Source organism: Leptonotus elevatus, chromosome 2 (genome assembly GCF_054856555.1).
Source record: "Leptonotus elevatus isolate MCC_2025b chromosome 2, RoL_Lele_1.0, whole genome shotgun sequence".
NCBI lineage: Eukaryota > Metazoa > Chordata > Actinopteri > Syngnathiformes > Syngnathidae > Leptonotus > Leptonotus elevatus.
Window position 1 is genome coordinate 33,612,470 of NC_141240.1, and position 25,477 is coordinate 33,637,946.

Here is a 25,477-nt window from a genome sequence, read left to right on the forward strand (position 1 = left end):
AGTCTGCATTGCGGACATCGCAAATGACAATCTCTTATCAATGACCTGGATAAATAAAAGTTAAATCAAATCAAACTAGAGCTGCGTGAAGCTGTAAAGGGCCCTCACAATCCTGGCCACATTGGGGTTCTTGCATGTTGGGGTACTGACACGTTAGGGTACTGTCACAGGATAAGAAGCCTCTAAAATGTAAATGTTTTTACCAGGCCTTTGTGTGTGCAAAGTTTAACGAGTATTAAAAGGGCAAAAATGGTGCCCAAAAATAATAATAATAAATTCCCCAAATAAATCCAAAATGGCGTGCTTCCTATTTAGCATATCAAGTCAAGTTTATTTATATAGCCCTTAATCACACAAGAGTCTCAAAGGGCTTCACATGCCCACAGTTGACAAATATCAACGACATCCCCTAATCGAACCACAAGAGGGCAAGGAAAAGCTAAAAAAAACAAACACGCAAAAAATGAGAAACCTTGAAAAGGCACGCAAATGTGGTAATCCCCCTTCCAGGATGATCAGGTTACAATGGATGCCGAATAGGCAAAAATGTACAAAGTTTGTGATACTAAACATGAGGAGTGGGATTCTTTGACTGTGTCACAATTCGATTAGATTCAGATTTTTGGGTCTCCGATACGATTCAGAATCGATTTTCGATTCAGAATGCTTTTTTATTTAAAATGGTTTGATCGGCAATGACTTCTGCTTCAATTTATAGATGTGCAAACTAAGAATCGTCATGGTCTACTCAAGTCTGACTCGCTAATGCTAATTAGCGCGCTACTCACTGCACTTTTATCACTCAAAAGAACGGCTATTCATACAAAACGCTTCAGGAATGTATACAGAGAAGCATGTTAACATTACTCACCGGCATATGCTCTTCCTACGCTGCAAAAAAACTTTTATTGGAAGAACTTGATCGTGACTTTTTCCTTCTACTCTCTAATGTGGCTACAACTTAACAGTGCCCCTAAGTGGCCAAATCGGGTACAACAATAACAGCGCTCCCAATAAAGGCACATGCAAACAAGGGCAAGACAGTATAAAATCACTTAAATAAAATCGATTTTGGGAGATTTAAAATCAATTCTGAATCATACTAAATGAGAATCGATTTTTTGGCACATCCGTACTAAACATTATTAACTAAACTAGTGCGAAAGTCCATTGAAGTAAGTGAAGCACAGCAAGAAGACGTCAGGGAAGTCAGGGTCCTCATCCTAATCCAGCCCGGTTGTTCGGAGCAGCTATCTCCATGGCATGTTGGTCCAGATTGCACCCCGGTCAACCAGAACAGAACCCGTAGTGCAGCATCCAGATCGGTCGATATGGCTACAAAAATGTTTTTTTCTGCTTACGCTCGTAGATATGCCTTCCAATTTTCCCCAATCTAGGTTGTCAAAAATTTGTAGAGGTATTTCTTGAAAATTGCACAAGAAATCTGTAAAATATTGATGTTAATGACAGGCCTGATGCATGTGCAAAGTTTCATGAGTTGTCGCCCAAAATTAGACCCTGAGCAGAACAGCGTCATTTTTCTTTGCAAACAGTGCATTGCCACGGCAACAGCCTGTGAAAAAATAAAAAGCTTTCAATAACTTTTCAACTTAAACATCTTAAGGTGAAGCACGCCAAGTTTGAAGACGATCAGATACGTTCTGTAGGAGTTCGTTAAAATACGACCGCTATAAAAGGCCCCAGAAAAAATCCAAATTCCAAAGTAAATCAAAATGGGGGACGTCCCATTTTTTTTACATGTCGTGGGTTGTTTACATATTCCTCCAATTCTTCATGTCTAAGTGAGTTGTACAAAACTGAATGCTTTGTTAAGAATTAAAAACAAACCTCTTGATTTTTCCCCCCTGAAGTTTGTGATTAATCGTGAGTTAACTCGTGAAGTCATGCGAATAATTACGATTATAAATTTTAATCGCCTGATGCCCCTAATTTTTCAATAATCTTTTCTTTTTTCTTTTTTTAAAGAAAAGATTATTAACTCACGATTAATCACAAATTTTATAACTGTTCTAAATGTACAATATAATTTTTTTCTAGGTTTTTATACTCTTGTTAACAATAGTGGGAAAAAATGTTAACCTAATAGAAATAGTTCAAATGAATTTCAATCAAATGAATTAAAATCAATGGCAGTGAATGAATTAAGGGTCTCCAAAATGCGGAGACAAATAATAAGAATTTCTATCGAGACATTAGATAATATCGAAAGAATAGAATAGATAATAATAATTTAAAAAATCACAGTGTTCGGGCCAAAGTGATGTCGACCATTATTATGAGTCGAAAATCATACTGAAAAATGAAGAGTATGTTTGCTATCATGTGTCGACAGTCGCCTCCGTACAGCTCAGGAAGTTACGACTCCGTCAAGACTGAACTGAGCGCGTGCGCTGATGACTTGACCTCCGGCCGCGCGCAGATCATCGACGACGACGACGACGATCACGATGACCACGACGACAGCGATAAGATCAACGACGCCGAGGGGATGGACCCCGAGAGACTCAAAGCCTTCAACGTAAGTAACGAGAATCACAGCGAGCTTTGCCTGAGGGAAGGCCGCTTAGCTTAATGCTAACAAGCAATGCAAAATGCCTTAGACTGGCTAACAAATAGCATTGGTGCCATCCTTTGCGTAGAACGACTAATATCTGTGCGGCTTATTGAGGAGTTGTGACCGTTTCCATATATCTAAATTTATAACAAAAAAACAAAGCAATATTTAAAAAAAAAATTCCCGTGATTCAACGGTTGGATTTTCATCTTGTGTTTTTTTTTCCCCACAACCTCCCCCTCTTCGCCTCTTGCACTCGCCGCCGTACGCTCGCCCATCCCCTCGCTTTTATTTTCAAATCCGCACCCCTCTCTCCGCCATCGCCCCCACTACTCCCTCCTCCTATTTTTTCTGCTCTACATCCTCTCCCCTCCCCCTCTCAGATGTTTGTGCGTCTGTTCGTGGATGAGAATCTGGACCGCATGGTGCCCATCTCCAAACAGCCCAAGGAGAAGATCCAGGCCATCATGGAATCGTGCGGCCGCCAGTTCCCCGAGTTCCAGGAGCGCTCCCGCAAGCGCATTCGCACCTACCTCAAATCTTGTCGCCGCATGAAAAAAAGTGGTTTTGAGGTATCGATGTCTATCCTTTCGCCATCATGTCATGCTCACTTCTGGCTGATTTTGATTTCAATTTTGTAAAATGATCCTATAAGATGATCCACCGGTATACTGCATTCTTTTTTTAATGTATGAGAGTAAAAGAAGCCTCGAGGACTTGTATGAAATCCTCGCCTTAATAAAAATAAAATCACGCTAATGCTGTAGCTCATAGGTGTCAAACTCCGGTCCTCGAGGGCCGCAGTCCTGCAGGTTTTGGAGGTTTTTCCCTCTTCCAACACAAAGAAAGAGAACTGTATAAACAAGTCTCGAATAATAATAATAATAATAATAATAATAATAATAATAATAATAATAATAATAATAATAATAATAATAATAATAATAATAGACAAGCAATGATTTATACATTTTAAGACTTTTATCTTATTTTGATTATTCGGATTGAGTGGATTATCAAATCAGACCTGAACATTTTCCAGGTGGTTAAAAAACGTGATTGATAAAGAATTGATGACTGAAGGTACGACAATGGGGTCATTGAAAGTTGATTTGACCTTTAGTGACCTCTTACTGAGTCAGGTTGAATATCAGATGAGAACAGAAAGAAGTCTGACAAAAGTGTCTGGAATATCTTGATTGTGATGAATGTATATATATATTTTTTTTATTGAATGTACATTATTTTAATTTTATATTTTCTTCTCTGTACAAAAACCTAGGACATATGTTAATTTCGATTTTTAACCTATTTATTTTAAATGACCGTTTTGGCGAATATCTCGCAGTGCAGCTCAAAACCCGACAAGCTTTTATCATCATTGATTCAACATGCATAAATTGTGCTGACAGATCCGACCGACACCTCCTCACCTAACCTCCGCCATGGCAGAGAACATCCTTGCCGCCGCCTGTGAGAGTGAAACCCGAAACGCCGCCAAGAGGATGCGGCTCGACATCTATCCGGCGGTAAAAAAAAATCACATTGACCACTCACATCTACACAATCTGAAAAGTTCCAATACAAGAACTGTAGTTAAAATTCTGCTTTTACAAATGTAAAATTGCCCATTTTTGGTTTGACGTTGTCTGAAGGATTTGAATAATGCGTTGGTATAAACTGTGGAACTTTTCGTAACGCTCAGCGATGCCACAAGATGGTGCCAAAGCATTGAACGTTTTTTAATATTTTTGTCTTTAACTCATTCACTGCCATTAACAGCTATAGACATCAAAAATTCATTTTAACAATTTTTCTGATTTTAACTTGTTTTTCTTTCTTTTTTTAACAAGAGTATGAAAGCTTAGATTTTTTGGGGTACATTTAGAACAGATATAAAATTTGCGATTAATCGTGAGTTAACTAGTGCAGTCATGTTAATCACCTGGTGCCCCTAATTTTTAATAACCTTGTCTTAAAAAATATATATTTTTTTAATTTTTAATAATGTTTTTTTTTTAAAGAAAAAATTATAAAAAATTAGGGGCGTCGGGCGATTAAAATTTTTAAACATAATTAATCGCATGACTTCACTAGTTAACTCACAATTAATCACACATTTTATATCTGTTCTAATACAAAAACAATTCTAGTTTTTTTATACTTTTGTTCACAAAAGTGGAAAAAAATTTAAACTAGAAATAGTTCAAATTAATTTTTGACGTCTATAGCCGTCAATAGCAGTGAATGAATTAATTAAGATGCAGCATAGTCGTCATTTTGAAACAAATACCTGTGTGTGTGTGTGTGTGTGTGTGTGCATGCGTACCTAATTACGTGTCTAAACGAGTCACACATGTGCTGGCAGGACGAGACCGCCCTCGTCGACAAGCCCGTCAGCAGGGAGGCCGCACCCGTGGCGCCGTCGGGCTTCGTCATCTCCAGCTCAGCTTTTGCTCAAGACCAGCTCTACACCAACGGAGGCCTCAACTACAACAACCTGCGTGGCTACGCCGCCGTCGCCGGCAACCAGCAGAACGCTGCTGCGGCACAAACCAACGGTGAGCAGCACTTGAGAACGTAGCATGGATGGTCGTCGTGTTGTAAACGTTTAGCATCGTAACTGAGAGTAATGGTGACACTTCTTTGTTTGTGCCTGTATGACTGAATTATAGCGCCCCCCGATGGCAAAGGCGGGCACGCCAGAACTGTCTAATAATGAATAGTAGTATTCAATCATGTGTTTCAAGTGTTTCATGCTTGACGCTAATTATGTTATGACTGTTTTAAAAAGCACTGTATTATTCAGGGACATTACATTATACATTTGTGCTTGAAAGTTTACATACACTAGGCCTAAGGCAGGTCTTCTCTGCAACCTGCGGCTCCCTGTAGATTTCTAAAAAAATACTAGAAATTAATGTTTTTTTTAACATATTCGTTTTATTTTTTTATATCAAATATTCTTTAAATGAATTAATGATTTACATTTAAATAAATAAATATTCAGAAATTGTCAGTCTGAATTTTTGAGTTGTCAGAAAAAGAGAGACAAAAGGTAGATGAAAAAGTTTTAATAATTACCTAAAAATAAAAAGTGACCATAAAATGTCCATACAGGAAGAAGAAAAGCAGAAAATTACCATAAGGTGTCCATGAAATGTCAGAGAATTTAATAAAAAAGAAAGAAAGAAAGAAAAAAGATAAGAAACAAAATTCAAAAAGTAACTGTAAAATGTCCCAAAACATAAGAAGAAATCCCGAAAAAAACAACATAAAATGTACATAAAATTGCCAAATATGTCAGAAAATTGATAGCAAAAAAAAAGGCAGAATAAAATGTGGAAAAATTGCCATAAAATGTCCAAACAGGAAGAAGAAAAGCAGAAAATGACCATAAAGTGTCCATGAAAAAATATCAGAGAATTTAATAAAAAAGGCAGGACAAATATTCAAAAAGTAACTATAAAATGTCCAAAAACATAAGAAGAAATCCCGAATAATGACCATAAAATGTACATAAAATTGCCAAATATGTCAGAAAATTGATAGGAAAAAAAAGGCAGGAAAAAATTTGGAAAAAGAGCCATAAAAACAGGAAGAAGAAAAGCAGAAAATTACCATAAAGTGTCCATGAATAAATGTAAGATAATTGAATAAAAAAGGCAGGAAAAATTAATCAAAAAGTAACTATAAAATGTCCCAAAACACAAAAAGAAATCCCCCAAAATTACCATAAAATGTACATAAAATGCCAAATATGTCAGAAAATTCACAGCAAAAAAGAACTGAAAAGGGAAGAAAAGAGGCACAAAATAACCATGATATGTCAATAAAATTACCAAAAATGACAGAATTTGTATGACAAACTGTGGCAATTGTTTTGATGCTTTCAAAGGTTGACGTTGACATGAGTAGAGCTGTGCATGTGAACTACGGTGACGATTCAGAGCATTTTTGTGTCATTAAGTGATGTTTAGCTTTTGTACATTCACAGTTGTGCTCTGAAACGTTCTAAACTTGGGCTGCTATGTCTCCTTAATCGCATGACACTTGCGTCGGCAGGTCCAACAGATCTGAGCATGAAGTCGGTGGCTCCAAACTCCTCTTCCTCCAGCTCCAACAGTCACGGGCAGGGCGGCGGGGGCGGAGGGGCTTCGGCCCAGCTCAGCCCTCCGGAAGTGACGGCGGTCAGGCAGCTCATCGCCGGCTACCGGGAGTCGGCCGCCTTCCTGCTCCGCTCGGCCGACGAACTGGAGAACCTGATTCTGCAGCAGAACTGAATCCTGGCCCGCACTCGGCTTGTCCGTCCGTCCGTCCGTCTACGTGTGTGAATATGTCACTCTGACATGCAAGTCTTGGCGATGTTGGACAGAGGCACGAGCAAAGGGGAGTGGTTCTGTCAAGCACAGCAGGTTCCTGGAAGGTACCTTACTCATCCCACATGACTTTTTATGCACTGGCGTCCCTTTGACCTCAGTGATCTGTCGTCTGTCGTCTCCCCGCTCAGTTTCTCTCAGCACCTCGACCCCCATTTGTCTCAGGAAGTGATGATGCGTGGAGAAAAACAAATCCACTTGTCCATCGAGTGCAGTTTCCCCAAAAAGCTCAAGAAAAATCTCTCGTTAAACCACTCGACGAACTCGTCACAAACTATTTTCTATCATTCAGAATAATTGGACCTTTTTCCATCTATTGGAAAAGCATTTACAGTGGTTGTAAAAAGTTATGGAATGATTTCCCTTGATCTCATTGTCTTTGATAAAAGCACTTTTTAAGTGCTCTCCATTTACCATTTTATGCATCACAAAAACTGAACTTAGACTTTTTATAACCACTGTAATTGTTCTGAAAATAAATAAAAATTGTGGGGCCAATGAAGCAAAATGGGATCATTTTACATCATTTTTCACATTTGGCAATCGCTGATTGTCGTGAGCACAGGACAAATTCAATTTGCTCTCTCAGCCAACATGCAACGAGCAGATTTGTGCAGGGCGTCTCTAATTTAGCACATTCAAATAAATCAAAGATCCTGTAGGAGATTCTGCAAGATTAGACTCGATGTTCTACCGTTGTGGATTGAATAATAGCAGTGGGTTTAAAAGAAAAAAGCGAGAGAAAAGCTGCATCATAGCTTTTACTTCGACTAATGTAATGAGGATGATGCACATTCTATTCCAAATCAAAATGTGGAAAATATGTATGAAATAATCATGTTTTTTTTTGTATGTGAAGATTGAGGAATATTTGGTGCTTCTGACAGCATTTACTGTTCAAACTCACATATTTACAATATACAGTAAATTGAAAAAAACAAAATGCGTACTCTTAGATAAACAAAGGCCCTTTTCGGGGAGAAAGCAGTATAGTCCTGTTTTGTTACACAATAAAAGAAGTTTTTTGTTTTTTTCTCAGAATACAACCCAAAAAGGGACTGACTCGCTACTTGGGTTAATTTGACCCAACTTTTTGGATCGTGTTGAACAAAGCAGCCCAATCTTTTGTGTTTGTTTGTACAAAATTAACCAATTTTTTTGTGTTGATTTATGCAACCCAATTTTTGGGCTGTTTTGTGCAAAACAACCCAGAAAGTTGGATCAAATTGACCCAAGTAGTGGATCAGCCACCTTTTTATTTATTTATTTTTACCCAAATTGTGTTTTTTTTTTTTAACCCAACTGTTTTGAGAGTTCCGTTTATCCATGAAAAAAAATCTGAAGTTCTGTACTTTTACTTCAAGTAGCTCCTCAAAAATATTCAGCTCTCCAAGGACCACCAAAATGGCTGACGTTAAAATACAGCCCCCCAAAAAGTTACAATTAATCTAAATTGTACTTAACTCATTTACTCCCAAAAACGTATAAATATGTTATATTTTAAATAATCCAATGCTCCCAAAGACGTATTTATACGTATGTTTTTTATTTTAGTTTTTTATGCTAGAGCATACAGAAGGCTGCCTCTGAACTGAAGAGAATGCTTGAGACAATGGTAGTTATTACAAAAATGGCCAGCAGGTGGAAGCAGAGTATAAGAGATCAACCAGGGCCATTTTGCAAAAAGCTAGGTGTTCAAAACAGAAACAGATAGAAACATAAAAAAAAATCCTGACGAAAGAAGACACTCTAATCTTTCTTTCTTTCTTCTTATAGCAACAGAACACAACATTCTGTAGGCCTTGCAAAATCAGTCAAAATCCAGTAAAACAGTCAGGAGGGAAGGGGGTTGCTTCAGTGAAAATGGCTGGGAGTGAATGAGTTAAAAATGTACTGTCAAAAAAACAAAAAATTTGCTGAATCAAAATAAGAAATCTGCAAAAATCTGCTTTTGCTTTGGAAAACAATTATCAAAATTTTTGCTGATTTTCTAATGGATGTTAAGGACCAAACCAATAACTGAATTGTCATCGATTTATGTTTGCGCTTTTTATGTACTGGCAATTTGAAATAATGTCTTGTGTTTAAATTAAGGCATGGAAATAAAATAAAATAAAATAAAATAACCTAATTCATCCATCTAATAAACGGGAAAAAAAAGATGGACAGGTTAACCGATTATTAAAACAATCGTTAGTTGTAGTTAATGTTTCTAATGAGAGTTTTCAAGCTCACTGCTAATATTCTGGACCCATGTGTACTTACAGGCTGATTTTGTTCCTAAATGTTTCATCCAACAATTTGACTTTGTGAACGTCCGTCGATAGACGAACGCTGCTAAAAGTTACCTGCCAACTGTTGCTGTTTAATGCGCTGATTCCACAGACAAGAAACTCAAAACTTGACCTCCTCGTCTTTCGGTGCAAAACCAAGCAGGACACGGAGAGGAAACGAAACACAAACAGCTGTCAGGGAAGAAAGAGATTACTGAATATATTGTTAAGCGCGATCAGAAAAAGGTGCAATATTGATGATAATCAGTGAGGTGGGGGCACTATTCATGTCGCAGGCAAAAAGGGGAGAAATTCCCCACCAAGACGTCGTAATCCCACGCAGCATTGTAGCCACTTTCAATGTTGTGAGTCACAACCGATGTTGATCATGAAGCTCATCGTCACGTTTCCAAGGCGAACTTGACTTGCACAAAATATGCTTTGTTTGTGTCGTGGAGGAATTGTTGCTGGCGTTTTTGTCACGCGAGGGTCACTCGTCGGATCGGCGTACGCGTGCGGCGAGCGAGCCGCTCGCTGACTCCGCCCACCCCCACTTATAACCCTGTCACCACAACCATGTCCCAAAACTGGCAGTTGGAAAAGACGCAAGAGACAATCTTTGACAAAGATGTAATGACATCACAGTTTACGTTCCCTGCTGTGTGTGTGTGTGTGTGTGTGTGTGTGTGTGTGTGTGTGTGTGTGTGTGTGTGTGTGTGTGTGTGTGTGTGTGTGTGTGTGTGTGTGTGTGTGTGTGTGTGTGTGTGTGTGTGTGTGTGTGTGTGTGTGTGTGTGTGTGCATGCATGAGGTCAGAGGGCACACGTAGTCTCACACTTTTGATGGTGAGTGACTCAGCACAAACACGGTTGTCAAGTGTACTTTGTGTGGTTTGGATTTTCGAAAATGTAAAATAATTTTCTTTTCTTTTTTTTTTGGGCTTGACGTAAGTGTCGTGGTTTGTGTAAACGTCGAGTGTCCCACTTTGTACGTGAATCTGTCAAGAGCTCATTCCGTCACTCAGCACATTCCAAACAAGGACAAGTCACGCTCCAAGCAGTTTACAAAAAAAAAAAAGAAACTAATGTAGAGAGAGATGATTTTATTTACCACGTGTTGACACATTCCATATCAGCGTGCGTGCGTGCGTTTGCATTTCAAGTGTCAGCCGGATGAACTCTTGCGAGTTTGGAAGCACTTTATCGCTCAGGATTACGAAAGGTCACTCACGCGGTCAAACGCCGGTCGGCGGATTTTTACCTCCAAGTCGTAGCTTTTGCAGCCTCTCAGCCCGCCCCAAGGAGGCGCCGTAACAGGCCAAAAATCACACGTACCTCTCACACAAAACAAACAAAAAAGAAGTCCTCTCACACATTCTGTTGCCAGCTTCAGACGAAGGGAGGGACTTCACGCTTGGCAGAGCCAATCAGCATTTGAGATGTGAGATGGCTTCTTCTTGATGCTTTTCAGCTTCTTTTCACACGCACAATTTTGGACTCTCATATATAGACTAAAAAAAATCTCTCATGGTAAAAATGATGGAGGCTTGTTGGTTCAGTAAGAAGGTTTGAATGACCTTTTTAGTTTTTGGTATGTGTGAGAGGCTTTAAGGTTTCTTTGCTTGAAGTTGAATTTTTGAATGAGTGTGAGAGTTTTTTGTGTACATTCGAGAAAAGTGATTTTTAGTTATGTAGGAACTTTTTTAAAGTGGTGTGAGAAGCTTGTGGTGTATATGAGTTTTTTGTACATGTGTATGAGAGTCTTTTGGGGGGAGTGTGAGAGGATTTTTGGTGTGCATGGCACTTTTGGTGAGTATGATTTTCTTTAAGTGTGTGAGAATTTTTTGGGGCAAGTGTGTGTGAGTTTTTGTATGAATGTGAGTGGTAGATGTCATTTGTAGGAATGTGGTAAGTTTTTAGGTGTGTGTGAATGAGAGAGTTTGAGTTGTTTTGGCGTGTGTGTGTGTGTGTGAGAGACTGGGAGTTTTTTTATACAATATGAATGTTTTTTTTGTGGGTGAGTTATTTGGGTGGATTTGCTTTATACACTGTAAAAACTATTTGGTAAAAAGACAAAAAACTAATTGGGTCCAAAATGGGCTGATCCGCTACTTGGATTCATTGAAACCAACTTTCGGGGTTCTTTTATAAAAAATCACCAACTTTTTGGTTTTGTTTTATAAAAAACGATCCCAATTTTTTGGGGTGTTGGTTTATTCAAAAGCAACCCAATTTTTTTGAGAGGGGTTGTTTTTTACAAAATTATCCAATTTTCAGGGTTGTTTTACATAAAACAACCCTTTTTTGTTGTTGTTTTGGACTAAACACCCCAATTTTTGGGGCCGCTTTTTATAAAGCAACCCAAATTTGGGGTTTTATCCAAAAACGACCCATTTTGGGGGGGCATTTTCAACAAAATGACCCATTTTTTCCAGAACTCTAAAAACAGTTGGGTCAAAAATTACCCAACTATGGGTTAAAAGTGGACCGACCCTCTACTTGGATCAATTTGACCCAACTTTGAGTCAAGAAATTAGTCAAACAATTTGGGGTCAAAAAATTGGGTAATTTTGTATAAAACAACTGAGAAAGTTGGGTCAAATAGACGCATAAAGTGGATCGGTCCATTTTTGATCCATAATTTGGTTACTTTCGACTAAACTGTTTTTAGAGTGTAGCATCTATTTTGGACCCAAATTTAGTTATTTTTGACCCCGTGTTTTGAGTATATGTGAGAGGTAAATGTAATTTTGGGCCTTCTACATCTCTCGATCAGGCCACCTGGCGCATGCCCAGCATCCATTTTGTCAAATAATGTTGACGTGCGTGGGAGCCTTTCCTCGTCTGCTCTTCTTGGTTCTTGTTTGTTTGTTTGTTTTGTTTGTTTGTTTGCTGTTGCCGTGGCGGTCGCTCTGGCAGCCCCTCTCAGCAGCCCAACGTTTGCTTGCCGTGTAAGTGGCGCAACACGTCGTTTTGTGTGATCAGCCACCACGATTTAGTGAGTTAGTTTGGAAGTGATGCCGCGTGGACGACGTCCTAATTTCTCGGTGTGGCTGCAACTTGCCCTGGTAGCCCAAGTGGTTCGATTGTGTCAGTGTACTGTACTGTATAGCTGTACAAAGAGTGATACAAGCTGTTTTGAACTGTTCTTTTTTTTTTTTCTGTGGGTACAGCACTGTTTTAAAAAGAAGACAAAAAAAAAAACTCAAACGTGGTTGAGGAAGCCCTTGCCTGTTTGAACTTCTCATTTGGTGGTGGTGTGTAATGCTGTTGTTATTTCTTTGATTGGAGCGCTCGCCCCCGCCGCACTCTTAAGACTGTAGCTGTGTGCACGGGCGGGGGCGGCGTCCTGTATCCCCATGTGAAGCTTCGTATCCCCCCTCCTGACCCCCTTTCCGGTTTTTGACTCAGTGAAAGTGTGATGTTTACATGTACAGTTTTTCACAATCTGTTTCTTTTGCATTTATTCAGGATGCCCCCCCCCCCCTAATTTGCATACACTCATACAAATTGTCTTCTTTTGCCATCCCAAGTGTGACCTCTTTGTCAGAGGTCACCGACCAAGATCTCCCCGACATGGGCCAGCAAAGATAAATAATTCTTTAATCAGCTCTTTTTTTGTGGCCTGGGAGGAGAGTGGAAAAGTGAAGTGCTCAGAAAAGTGTAATCGGGTACCGTAAAAGGTACCCACACGTCCTTGGTAACGTATAAGCCATTCCCGTCTCCTGGCCTTTACGGGGAACCCATAAACCTCAGGAAATACGCAATCTCCACCTGGAGTTTGCAGCCGCTGATTTCCTCTGATGTGAGACGGAAATCGCTAACAAAAACCATTCAACATTTCTATGGAGATGTCTACTCTTGTTTTGTACATTGACCATTGTGTTTGCAAAGTGGATCTTTTTCCAGTTGGTGTGACTTAATATTTGGATTGCGTTGGAGTGTTTATAGGTATGGATATTTATTATTATTATATGTGCAAATACAAAAAGAGAAAAAAAAAAAAGAACGAGTTTGAAACTGTTTCATTTGTATGTTTCATGCAAAACTGTACAGGTGAGATTCTTTCGGCGTCTTACATATCACCAAGGAGGGACCTGCGTGCGTGCGTGCGTGCGTGCGTGCGTGGCTTTTTCAGTGTTGCATCAACGCGATGGGGAAAAAAAATCAAGAAAAAAACAAAACACAACACGATAGGAAGGCTCTCCCCTTCTCCTGAGATGTCAGTAATTGAATAAAATGGTGCGATGAGCTATCAGTGCCACTTTGCTTCCTTATTTACAAACGTTAAGTTTGGAGCCCCCCCCCCCCCCCCACACCCCACCCCCCACAATGAACGATATCTTGCTGACATATTTTTTATTTTATTTTTTTTAACCTGAGACTTTCAATAAAGTCCAAATATATAAGGCACCTCACAATCATACTTAGCATATCATAACCTATTCTACAAATGGTGGTCTCTTGTTTTGACAGTGGGCAACAGTTTTAAAGTACGCTACTGACACCTGTAGGTCTCAGCAATAAGACCACCAGGGGGCGACAAAATATACAGAAATGGCAGGAGGATGCTGTCACGCAGCTCGTGCTATTTTTAGGACTCAATAAATTAGGTGAAGGGTCAAGACTTCCTCTGGATGACACCTTGACATAACAGGCTTCGGAATTATACACTTATTTGAAATCAGTGGATCATAAACTTTTAAAAAGAAGGAAATATATAGATGAATGTGAAATGGACACGCTCTTAAGATGATACATTTGTACAAGTGCAACATAATATACAATTTGTTCATTCTTTCAAATAAATTAGATTTCATCGCAAAATGTACTGCACCTTAGACTTAAATAAGAATTGTATTTAAATAGCAGTTTGAAAACAAACCATTCTAAAAGATAAGTAATGTAATTTAAATACAACTGAACTGTACGTTCTATTGCGCCTCCCTAACGCCAGGTAGCGGTGCTGAAACAGCACGGAAAATCCCCCTTATGCACAGTTTAGACATTAAAAGTCTGTAACACTTGGTGTACCCTTTGAGGTTCATCTACCCATGCGTATAATGACAAGCAAAAAAATGACATGTTCTTCCACTAGATGGCAGAATGGTACAATTAGCCTGCGTAGCCACCCGTCGACGTTCATACAACAGAAATATTTCACAGTAAGTCCATCAGACAATAAATTGATGATTTCGGTATTTGCACTTTTTGTTACATTTGTGTTTGGTGCACAGTGAGATATTTCACTCATCTTATTATAATAATGGCCCAAGTCATATTGACATAATATGTATTTTTTTGTGCCTAAACCTCTCATCAGATGCTAATTTGCTACAACTGGCTACATCCTTCCTCAAACGGATCATTCAATTGTTCCCTGAAATGAAATTATTCATAAATATGATGATGAGCTGTTCAGATAATGGTTGGATAATATAGTCAGTATTTGGTTCCGTTTTTTATGTTTTCTTTTTTTTAATGCAATCTCCCAAGCAATAACTGCACATCAATTAATTGGCCTAATTAATCAACAACTGTGGCAGGGCGGAGTCACCGAATAAAAATGGAGACGCCTCAATTTGCTGTAGTAGAATGCTGCAACATGTCATCTGCACCACAGCTACCTCGCAACTCAAACAGTCAGCGTTTCTTTCAGTCACATTCAGGAACTGAGCACGCCAAACACACCGGGCCGACAGTCAAGAGTTCAACCAAAATAAAATTCACCAGTTAGCTTTGATTTGAATACTACAAGTCAACAATAACAATTAATGTCTTACTTTTTAAAGGAGTAATCAGATTACTTTTTCAGTAATTATGTCAACGCTGGCCTTGGCTCAGAGGTTGGTCAACCCTGACCTACAGAAAATCATGGTCAGCACAAGCATCAAATTCAACAAAGTTTTCAGTCAGGAGGATATTTGACCTCGAGTCACTTTTTGGCACCAAAACAGATTTTGAACGAGCCGACCCGCTTTTGAATTTGAAGGACTTTTGTGCTGTGGTGTCGTCTGGCCTAGTTCTCGTTCTATCGCATACGATTGGCACGTTCAAGCTGCAACCGGGTCACATTCTCTGGCTCAGTCAAGCTGCAGCTGCTGTTGCTTGACTGACATTCAGTAGTGAACAGTCAGGACCAGCAAGGCCTTCTCTGCTAGCCTCAACACTATCAGAAACACTGACCTACATTCACCACCTAAATATATCTTCCATGGAATTGTATTCATTTGTTCGCTTCATTTAAAAAATGTTTCACTTGACCTTCAGTACGTTTATGAAGATGTCACTTTTTTTTGTCCAATCAGAGTTCAGCCTGTATGTGTTGCCATTTCAATCTAATCTGCCCAAGGCCTTCACAAGCGGAACTGCTGGCCCAAGGAACTTCAACTGTACTGTTGTACCTGTAATGATACGTCAAGGTTTTGAATCCAAAGCAGCCACAGAGCCTTGAAGGAGTAATTCAAAACACAACTCAAAATGGATCATGGCTGTACCGTGATTCCATTCCATGACCAGGCTCTAGCAACTTAAATCACTCAAATCAACTTTCCTCATTGAAATGAACGGAAATGGAATTGATCCAGCTGCCACCCAAAACACCAAAAATGTCAACAGGTAAAACTTGTCAAGTCATGTGATGTAATTCAAGTCTAGCTGAGTCTTGAATACGTTTTAAACAAATGAGTCTCGAGACCTTCAACCTGACTCGCGTCAAGTTATGTAACTCAAGAGAGTAAAGACACCCCCCCCCCCCCCGCCCCGCCTTCTCATTCTTGAAACTTGGATGCACTTTGGCACAGTGATCACAAAACACACATCCAAACTGCTTTCGTAGTGGAAAGTCTGCGTGATTCCAGGAAAATGAACACTGCCAGTTGTGACAACAACTATGATTAAAGTACACCAACTAGAATTATTTCAGAAGTTGGTCGATAGCGACAAAGGACATGGGATTTTGATACTTGGAAGTAGCTGAGGTCATGATAGTCCAGGATTTAATCAGCCCTCATGACGTTCGACTTAAGCATATGATCTTCTAAGTCGCTGTATAGCATGCTAACTTAGCACACAACAGGTACAAGTACCGGTAGCTACGACAGACTTAACAATTGTACACACACACTCCAGAAGAAGCTAAAAGTGTCTCCGCTAACATGTGAAATGCTACTAGCTAGCTCCATAACTGCTTGACACTCAATATCGTAACTTAGCGCTCACCAACCACTCTCGTCAAGCTCCATACGGACCCACAAAAACAGCCCATGTAACATTTGCCTGTTGGAAAACAAAAACAAAAAAATAAGTGGAAACGACGCTGATGTGTGAAACCCGGAACTCCGTGGCATCTACCCCGTAAGTCAAGCCATACAATGTTGCTCAGTCAAAATATATAGCCTATTGGCGTGATAAAATTATATTTTCAATAATCACAACACAAAAAAATACATTGTATAGCTCTAAAAATGTAACGAACATACAAAGTAAATTTACATTTCTAGAAATTAAACTTGAATGTCTTATTTTTAAATTGGTGAATGAGAGGCATTAAGTACACTATTTATGCGGTCTTTTTTTTTTTTTAGATTTGACTCAAACATTCACATTGTTAGAACTTCAATGCAACATAAGAATATTTAAAGAACACATAAAAAATAATAATAAAGAGACAAAGGAAGCATCAACATAAGGCAAAATAAATTTTAAATTAAGGTCAACTAAAGATAACTGTCTCTTTATGAAAATGTGTCCTATTGACGTGCGATAGTTAACGGCGGCCCTGCCACATCAAATATGGCGGACACCCTGACGTCTGGGAAAACCACTCAAAATGGACTCTACATTCATATGCTTAAACCGCGATCGCTTATTTAATGGTAGCGTTTTAAGATAACAGTTTCCGTAATATCTAATCATGTATCACTTTATTATCTTCTCACTTACATGTCAAACTGACTTAAAAGTTTAATTTGCATTTGATCAGCTAATGGTAAACTAAACTAGCCAGCTAACCTAGCTCGTTTAGCTTCAGAGATCACACACCTTACCTCCGACTGACAGATGAAGGTAATAGTTTTTTTCTCTCCCTGTTACACCAAAAAGATGAGCTTTCCATCCAAATGTTTTCATGGTTGGATCATTCTCGAATGAATGTGTTTCAACTTGAAGAAAGATCTCTCATTTTGGTAAAGGTGATGATTTTATTATATTTTGGTCAACAAAATAATAATTTCGTTTTTGTTATGTTAATGAACATTTGATCACAAAACGGCATTTGCTTGGTGTTCTGCCCAAACCAGAAGACTCATTTGTACATTACTTTTTTTGTTTTGTTTAGGAATATATTAGTGTTTTTGTAATATTTGAGTTTAAGCAGTTACGTCTACTTTTTCTGTCTTTTAGTATGCAGTGCTTTTCCAACTTGTGCGTCTGCATAAGGATCACATTCAAGCGAGTTCGTATGAGTCAGCTCAATGATCGCGTCCTTCAAAGTTTATTCTCACTGCGGTCGGCTGCATTGCACTCTTATGTGCAACAGGTCAGGGTGAAGCTAATTTTAACTTCAGCCCGCCGAGACTCTCTTTGACGGGGGATCTTCAAACTGCTCCACTGTACTGATACTGTCAACGTGTGTGTTTGAGTGCGCGCGGGTCAGCGAGACTTGTGGACACGCACACGAAGTGAGGCTGGGCACGTTGTGGTCTCATGGCGGCCATCAAATAGAGAGAGCTAAAAATGTGATAACCCTGCGAGGACAAATATAGAACGTATCAAAAGTCATTGAACGAGTGACTAGTTTGTGATAAGGAATGAGCCATGACTGGATCTTGTTGACTTGTTTTCCCATGTCGCCAACCAGCCGCCTTTGACCCAGATTCCTCACCGGCTGCGGCTGAACACGCTGCTCCCCAACAACAGGTTTATTTTTATTTTCTATTTATTTAACCACTTATTTAACCGGGTTGTGCCCATTCATATCAAGAACCTCATATTTAAGAGATTAAGCGAGAGACAAAATACAATTTACAAAACAAAACATTTAGAATGACATATCAATACATTGTTCAAACAGTTAAAACATCAACGTTCTATGGATGCTGTTTCCATGTATTTCAAGTGCATATGAATACCCCAAAGCTTTTCTCCCAATTTCTGTATGGGACAAGAACAAATAAAAACAAGAACAACAAATAAAAGACGGATTAAAAATGTGCCCTGTCCTACATATCGTACGACAAGCTACTTCTCAATCAGTCTCCTTTTCCGTTTTAGGCCTGCAAAAAGTTTCCATTTTTAGATTTTCAAGCAGTTGGTGCCAGAGGTGACAAATCCAGGTCCAGAAAGTAATAACCCTGCCACAGTTTGGCTTTAGCTCCTGATGCTAGCTAGCTAGCTAGGTAAACAAGCACCATTGGAGCTAGCTAGTGAGCTAGCTAGCTAGCACCTGAAAGTGAAAACCCTGCCACAATTTGGCTTTAGCTCCTGATGCTAGCTAGGTAAACGAGCACCATGGGAGCTAGCTAGGGAGCTAACTAGTTAGCACCTGGTGCTAAAGCCAAACTGTGGCAGGGTTTTTACTTTCTGGACTTGGATTTGCCATCTCTGGTTGGTGCATGCCCACAAGATGAGGCTTCACAGCATTTGACTTGGAAGTGTTTTAATATAGAAAATGATCATCTTCATTGGCCAAGTAATTAAAACATGCAGAAAATTTGTCTCTGGTGGTTGGGACTGCTCAAACCCCAACAGCAAACTAGCCAATATCACAAAATGCACATTTCGGAAAATGTTCAGTGTGCAGTAGTTTACAATAAGGAATCTACTTTATAAGAACACTTGGGGCGACTACATTTCTGCATTTTAATGTTTGTCATAGTAAAGAATTTGGAGTGCAAAGTATTTGTTGTTGCGTAAAAGTTTGAGAACTATAAATCATGTAAATGTGCTGAACAGTCGGAAAAAGTGAAAGAGGGCCTGCTGTTCTTCATTTTTGCAATCAGGCATGGCGTGTTTTGTTTAACAACGTGCAGTCGAGTAGTGGTCATCAGCGTGTGCTACATACTGAACTTTCCCCTAGAAAACTCTGAGACCACGCCCCCTCCTTCCTCCCCGACTGGGTCGGGAAATTCTTGTTTGATCTCACTGACACCGACTGTTTTTGCCTGGGTCGGATTGTGGGGCTTTTTTTTTTTTTTTTTATCTCTGATTCATCGGCCCGGAATAGAGCAGCTTTTCTGGGCCAGGGGAGGACGTGTAAACAATACAAAAGTGAACTTTTACACGCTGTTTGTCTTCCCAATCAGTATCTGAGAGCAAACTTTGTCCGGTGTTTTATCAGCTTGCCCACTGTTCTTTTTGTTCTCAGAAATGTTTTTGCACACGGTGGACTAGTGGTTAGCATGGCTGCCTCACAGTTCTGAGGTTGGGGATTTGAATCTGTGTAGGTTTTGCGTGTTTTTTCTTTCTTTTAGTACTCTGGCGTCGTCCCACATTCCAAAAGCTTGCATGAAGAATCAAGGTCAAGTGAAGCCTCTATAGGAGCAGTTCTCAACTGTTGACACCCTCAGCCCGGCATTTTGCTATTGTTGCTCAGTCGTGAGTGACCCACTTTTACACAAGTCAAGGAAATTAAAGAAAATGTATAGTTTCAAAATGGCCTCTGAAAATAAATGTACAGTGAAACTCCGCTTATTCGTAGTTGACTATTCACTAATCTTCATCTTGTTACACTTTCTAAAATCCCTCAACCACATTTTTATGTGAAAACGCTCCCAAACATCATATGAAGTCCTTCCAAATATTGTTGAGATGTCAATGAAGCCCCGGGTGAGACTCACAACACAAAACAGGGTCAGGCAAGTACACAAAACAATTCAAAGTGATTAACAGCTTGCGTAATAATTTATCTTTGTTTATGATTGTTTTTCAGTAGATATTTCCCTTCCCTTTGTGTACATATGTAGAATTGTCGATAGTGGGTAGGTGTGAGCTGCTGATTGGATGGCTTAGGCTGATTGCAGCCACGGGATTGGTCAGACGAAGTACCGATTGAACGCGTTATGTTTGTTACAAGTGAACTCGGCAGCAGTATGAAAGCATCTTATCAGTTAAATGATTAGCGAGTTCAACAGCTGACGTGATTACTTTTGTGTTTTTGATAGGTTAAATCTTGCACACTGAAAAGAAAAAGCAGACCGTGGAAAATAATTGCTATAATTTACTGTTCAGTATCCAGCAGTTTTACTTAAGTATTTTTCTCAAATTGAATTTCAGACAGGCAATAGTAACAACAAACTGTAATTATATTATATTAAATGTGGTATTAAAGTTCAATTGATGTTACAAAGTGATTTGGTGAAAGAAAAAAAAATCCTTGTACGTAATTAATTCCCAGTGCCTTCCTCTCCCCCAGTTCAGCCACATCCCAAAGGAGGATAAACGCTACAGAAAATAAATACAGTAGATGGATACATTTATTTTCTTAGCACTGCACTTTCCAGATGCCTGTGAAGTAGGAGTCCAATAAAAAAAAATTTAAATTGCAGTCGGTTTTGGTATAAATGATTCAAGTGCATGGATTCAAAATAAGTCGAATCGTTCCACTTCAAAATATATCAAGATACATAATTGGAATCCAAATTAAACTCCAACTTTCCTTTAATTTTTTGGCACCCCGTGTATCGAGTTTGAAATAGTCTTTATTGGAGAGAAGCACACCCTCTCAGTATGAAGTGGCTCCTGCACAAATATCCCGACTGCTGTTATGACCCACAAATGTCTTCTAGCCGGCGCCGCAGATCGCCTTCCCCTCTGACCTACATATGTGGTGAGCTGGCGGGTTATGTAAGCGCAATGAATGATGGACAATTTATGTTGCCAAACCGCGCAAGGCCTCTTGTGATATGAAACAAGTCCTGCGCTGAGCTCACATGCAGGCTCCAAAAATACAGCCTGGACAGCAAATCTCCAGTTTTGTCTTTTTATTTTTAACAGCAATGACAATTCACAAAAAGAAATAGATGAAAAACTTTTTTTTTTTGGTCGTCGTACAAATAAAATATACAGGCAAAAAACAAAAACATTTACTGAAAAAGCGAGTCTTCTTCACCGCCACCATCTCCATCTGGTCCGTGATGGCAAGTTGGCAGTGAGGAAGCCGCGGGATGAGGATGACGATGGGAATGAGGATGAGGGGCCTCTAGGAGGAAGAGGGCGAGGAGGCTGGCGGCGGCGGCGGAGGCGGGCTTAAGGGCTCAAACTTGCTGACGTCGCCGCTTTCACTGAGCTGCCGCTTCAGAAGCATTTCTCTGGCGATGCAGGTCACCTGACCGTTGGCCACTGTGTAGCTTCCGTTTCTGCAAACAAACAACCGAGCAACAGATGAGAACCACTGAAGAAGAAGAAAAAAAAAAACTACCAAGACAGAGCTCAAATTTTGTGTTAAATCCCTAACAGATCGCCTTTTTACATTGTTTGTGTAAAAGGCGTCAAGACCGCCATGTTTAAAATAAAGGTTTTGATTGTTTTAAATTTGAAGATAATTGATGCACATTTCAAGAAGACAGGGGGAAAAAATCCGTTGACCACATTTCGATTATATTTTACCAATGTACACGTTAAGTAAATTCAAATAACTGTTTTTTTCCCCTCAGTGTATGCATGTTTTCACCGCGAAAATTTCAGCAGAGCGAAATGAAGTTTGAAGTGATGGAACTGAAAGTGTTAGTGCAAGAGGCAAACCAACATATTACTTGAGTTATAGAAAACTATCAGAACTTTAATTAATTTAATTTATTAAAATTAGGGCTACGTATAAATATATTTTTTTTATTCAGAGGGAAAAAAACTCAAACATTTATGAGAAAAAAGAAAACATTTGCGACATTATAATGTGGCAAATTTGTGAGAGAAAAAAACTCACAAATTTAATCATCTTCATCTTAAAAGGAACCCCGACTGTAATGACTAGTTTGCTCTATATTATTTATTTGGTTGTTGCTAACATAATTATGAGATTTATTTTTCAAAAATCATTTCCAGTAAGTAAGTAAGCCTCGTAGCGTTCCTAAACAAACAACATGCTATGGGGAAAGTCACCCTCCCCCACGTCGTGCTCTCGTCATTCACCGGACACATTCAAGAGTTTTGATCGTCCCTTTAGGAACGCTACGAGGCTTTCCTTGCTTTCTTTATCAGCGTTTCACATTGCTCTGCAGAGAGCCGCCGCCATTCTACGTCACCACGCACGGAATGTGTTGCGACGTAAATAACAATGGCGGTGTACGTCCAAATAAAGTTACTACAAAACGTATTAAACCGGAAATGATTTTTGAAAAATGAATCTCATAGTTATGTTAATAATAACCAAATAAATAATATAGAGCTATCTTGTCATGACACTCGGGTTTCCTTTTAATATGGTATGGGTAATCTCTCCTAAAGCAATTACTATATTCCCTATTTGAAAATCCGACCGAAAAGTATAATTTAATGAGTTCCACCACCATAGGCAAGTTTCGGAGTTTTTTTCTCGCAAATTAGTGAGTTTATTTCTCGTAAATTTATGAGTTTTTCCCCCATGCAAATTTGCCACTTTCTAAATGTAATGTCACAAATATTCAATTTGTGAGTCTTTTTCTTTGAATATCATATCATATCATATCATGTTCGCCGGTACCTTTACACGCGTTATTTTAAAAATCGCATTCCTCTCCGGTTTGACCAATCACATTTGAGCTTACTTTTGGCTTTCGGCTCCGGGTTTCGCAAAGAAAAAGGAGGTCCACCAGTGGCCAGAGTCTTGTCGTGGAAGTCCTGTGTTCACATGTAAGCCACAGTTAGAGGAAATCCTTTTCTTTTTTTTTTAAATGCCACCACAACAAGACGAGAAGAGGCAACGTGTTGCGTACCAGGGTGGTGTGGGATGACCTCTCCCGAGAACTCAGCGCTGCTACACGAGCTGTTGCTGGACGTGGACCCGATGCGCCCTGCAAAAGCACACGCATTATTTCTTTTTTGTGTGTAATTGATGAATCTTATTTTTTTTTAATCATTGTTTTTTTAAATGCCCATCCCTTTATTGAAAAACTGGACATTATTTCATTATTTGTGGACTCCGGTCAGGTGTTGTGCAAAGTTCTGAAAAAGTGTGACTTACTTCTGTAGTAATCATGGGTGGCGATGAGGGAGCCGCTTGATGGAATTGCTGCCATCTTCTCAGACTTCGGCTGGGAAAAAGTTTCAACGGTGGGTAAAAACCGGAAGACCTAAAAGCCAGACAGGAAAACATCAGTTGGCGACATGATTCACAAGACGAATTTTAGGCTGTGGTACAGCGAGTTGTCCGGGTTTGAGTCTCGGTTAATCAGCCAATTAAAAAAAATAATAATAATGATACATATATGCAAGTAATTTGACATCCATGTGGAGAGAAAAGTATTTCATTGTGGATCATGTTTCGCTACTGTTCATGTGATAAACATGTTGAATCTTGAACCTTTTTTTTTTAAGCCACATGCACAAGTTTAATGTATGTACTGTATATGTATATACACAGTAGTATATTTATATGTATGTAGACGAGAGACAGCTGCTTGTAGGACTCCGGTTTCCTCGCTCCTCCAACACGTGTGACAAAATGCCAAACTGCAGGGTTGTTTTGGATTAAATGATGACGCTCGGCCGGATGAGATTTTCAAAGATTTACCGTGAAGATTAACGGACATTTATGAGAGTAAATGGCCGAACAACAGTTCACACAAGTACCATGACTTAACTTGTGTTAAGTTATGTTGACTTACAAGCTGGTACTTAATCTTTTCTTTCCATCTTTTGCCTTGTAAGCCAAAATGTAAATTGCGATACATGTGTACAGAACAACAAATAGATGCTGTGTGCCCTAGCATGTGGGAAATGAGAGTAATCTAATCAGCATGGCTGTCTTTCCACTAAATTACGCTCAGTTCCCAGTTCATTTCCATGAAAAATTTCCCCTATGGAATGGTTAAAAAAAATCATGGGGGAAAAAAGCTCCAGAAATTTCCCAGTTTGTTGCAAGTTTCTTAAAAAAATAATAATAATCAAGTTCTATGTGTGTTCTTTCCCCCACAGGAAAACATAAATGAGGGGCTGTTATTTGAATTTGGAGGCCAGCTCAGAGTCTTAAGTAGCAGATGAAGGTGGTGCAGCTTAACTGGACATGAGAAGCAGCTGGCTTTGGGGATTTCATGGAGCAGGTGAGTGCATGGTGTACTGTCACTCATACACAAACAAGAAAGCTTCCCAAATTGACATTTGGCAATAAAAAGGTTCATTTGTGGCCCCGACGTGCATATACCGTGCGCACAAAATACTCATTTGGGACCTCGAGGTAGTAATAACATGCGAATGAAACACAACATAGGTGGCCAGGAATTTGGTTTCGTTTGCGCAAAACTACTAATTTGTATAAAGTGAACACGAAGTGTGTATTTGTGGCCACAAAATGTGTATTACGTGCGCATGATATAGTAATTTGTGGCCACAAAGTCGTCGTTGCTTTGTACTGGGCATTTGGGAAAAACAAATGGAGCGCACCTCCTCGAGAAGGTCGGACTGAAGCTGAAAAACAATGGACGGATATTACTGATTCAATTTGATTTTAGGCTGGGAATTAGCAACAAAGCCATTCTAGAAAGAAATCTAGATATCCTATTTTGGTGGTATTGAAACAGACTATCGACAGCGAGGTTGTTCATCATGTCCGACCATCTAGACGTCGTGTGTTGTAGTTGATAGAAAATAGTGCACACCATTTTCTTACCCAGGCGTCCAAGTTGCTCACGCGAGTGGCATGAATAAACCCACAAACCGCAAATGAGCATTTTGTTAGTACGTTCCACCGATTTTGAGGCAACAATTTGGTTTCTGAGCTTCCCCCAATGTCACGACCGGGACTTCGTAAACAGCAGTGGAGTCGTTGCTTGTGGGCTTACCTTGCCTGCAGATATGGATGTTGTTGAAGTTGGAAGGTTCGGATGGCACAGGAGCTTCTCAGTGATTGGAACGGCCCATTTGTGGATGGGTGGACGGACGGACTGACGTCGACGACGACGGTGGTGTTGTTGTTGTTGGCCCTTCTCTGTCGCTTGCTTGCCGCTTGGACACTGACTCACAAGGCCTGACAGGCCGCTTTTAATCGCTCGGGGGCCTACGTGGGCTGCGGGTGGGCGGAGACTGAGGCGTGGCATGCGGTGAAACGTGACCGTGGAGCA

General features: G+C 39.6%; 2 protein-coding genes and 1 long non-coding RNA gene across 4 annotated transcripts in view; 2 read left to right on the forward strand and 1 right to left on the reverse strand.

The window, feature by feature from the left end:
• nol4la (nucleolar protein 4-like a) overlaps nt 1-13,477 on the forward strand; it is a 40,989-nt gene extending 27,512 nt beyond the window's left edge. For both annotated transcript variants that reach the window (XM_086069161.1, XM_086069162.1), the window contains exons 7-11: nt 2,354-2,539; nt 2,959-3,147; nt 3,988-4,104; nt 4,944-5,136; nt 6,641-13,477. In XM_086069161.1, the coding sequence (XP_085925287.1) occupies nt 2,354-2,539; nt 2,959-3,147; nt 3,988-4,104; nt 4,944-5,136; nt 6,641-6,858 (903 nt within the window). In that variant the 3' untranslated portion in view covers nt 6,859-13,477. The remainder of the gene's footprint in view (nt 1-2,353; nt 2,540-2,958; nt 3,148-3,987; nt 4,105-4,943; nt 5,137-6,640) is intronic.
• Nucleotides 13,478-17,034: 3,557 nt separating this feature from the next.
• LOC147179711 (uncharacterized) lies at nt 17,035-24,461 on the forward strand. The gene is made up of 3 exons (XR_015094061.1): nt 17,035-17,291; nt 18,085-18,143; nt 24,336-24,461. It is a non-coding gene; the product is annotated as an uncharacterized LOC147179711 (long non-coding RNA).
• On the reverse strand, nt 21,191-25,404 carry ppdpfa (pancreatic progenitor cell differentiation and proliferation factor a). Its single transcript, XM_086068345.1, has 5 exons — nt 25,199-25,404; nt 23,383-23,491; nt 23,135-23,212; nt 22,967-23,039; nt 21,191-21,580 (listed from the first exon to the last, which is right to left on the reverse strand). The coding sequence occupies exons 2-5, from the start codon at nt 23,435-23,437 to the stop codon at nt 21,424-21,426; spliced, it is 363 nt and encodes a 120-aa protein (XP_085924471.1). The 5' UTR covers nt 23,438-23,491; nt 25,199-25,404; the 3' UTR covers nt 21,191-21,423.
• Nucleotides 25,405-25,477: the final 73 nt, after the last annotated feature.

Bases quoted from the DNA above. Each gene is read 5' to 3' on its own strand.
- ppdpfa (XM_086068345.1), bottom strand. From the start codon at position 23,437: ATGGCAGCAATTCCATCAAGCGGCTCCCTCATCGCCACCCATGATTAC. The intron at 23,040-23,134 runs GTACGCAACACG...ATGTGAACACAG, and splicing joins GGTCATCCCACACCACCCTG to GACTTCCACGACAAGACTCT. The intron at 21,581-22,966 runs GTAAGCTCAAAT...GTTTGTTTGCAG, and splicing joins CCCGGAGCCGAAAGCCAAAA to AAACGGAAGCTACACAGTGG.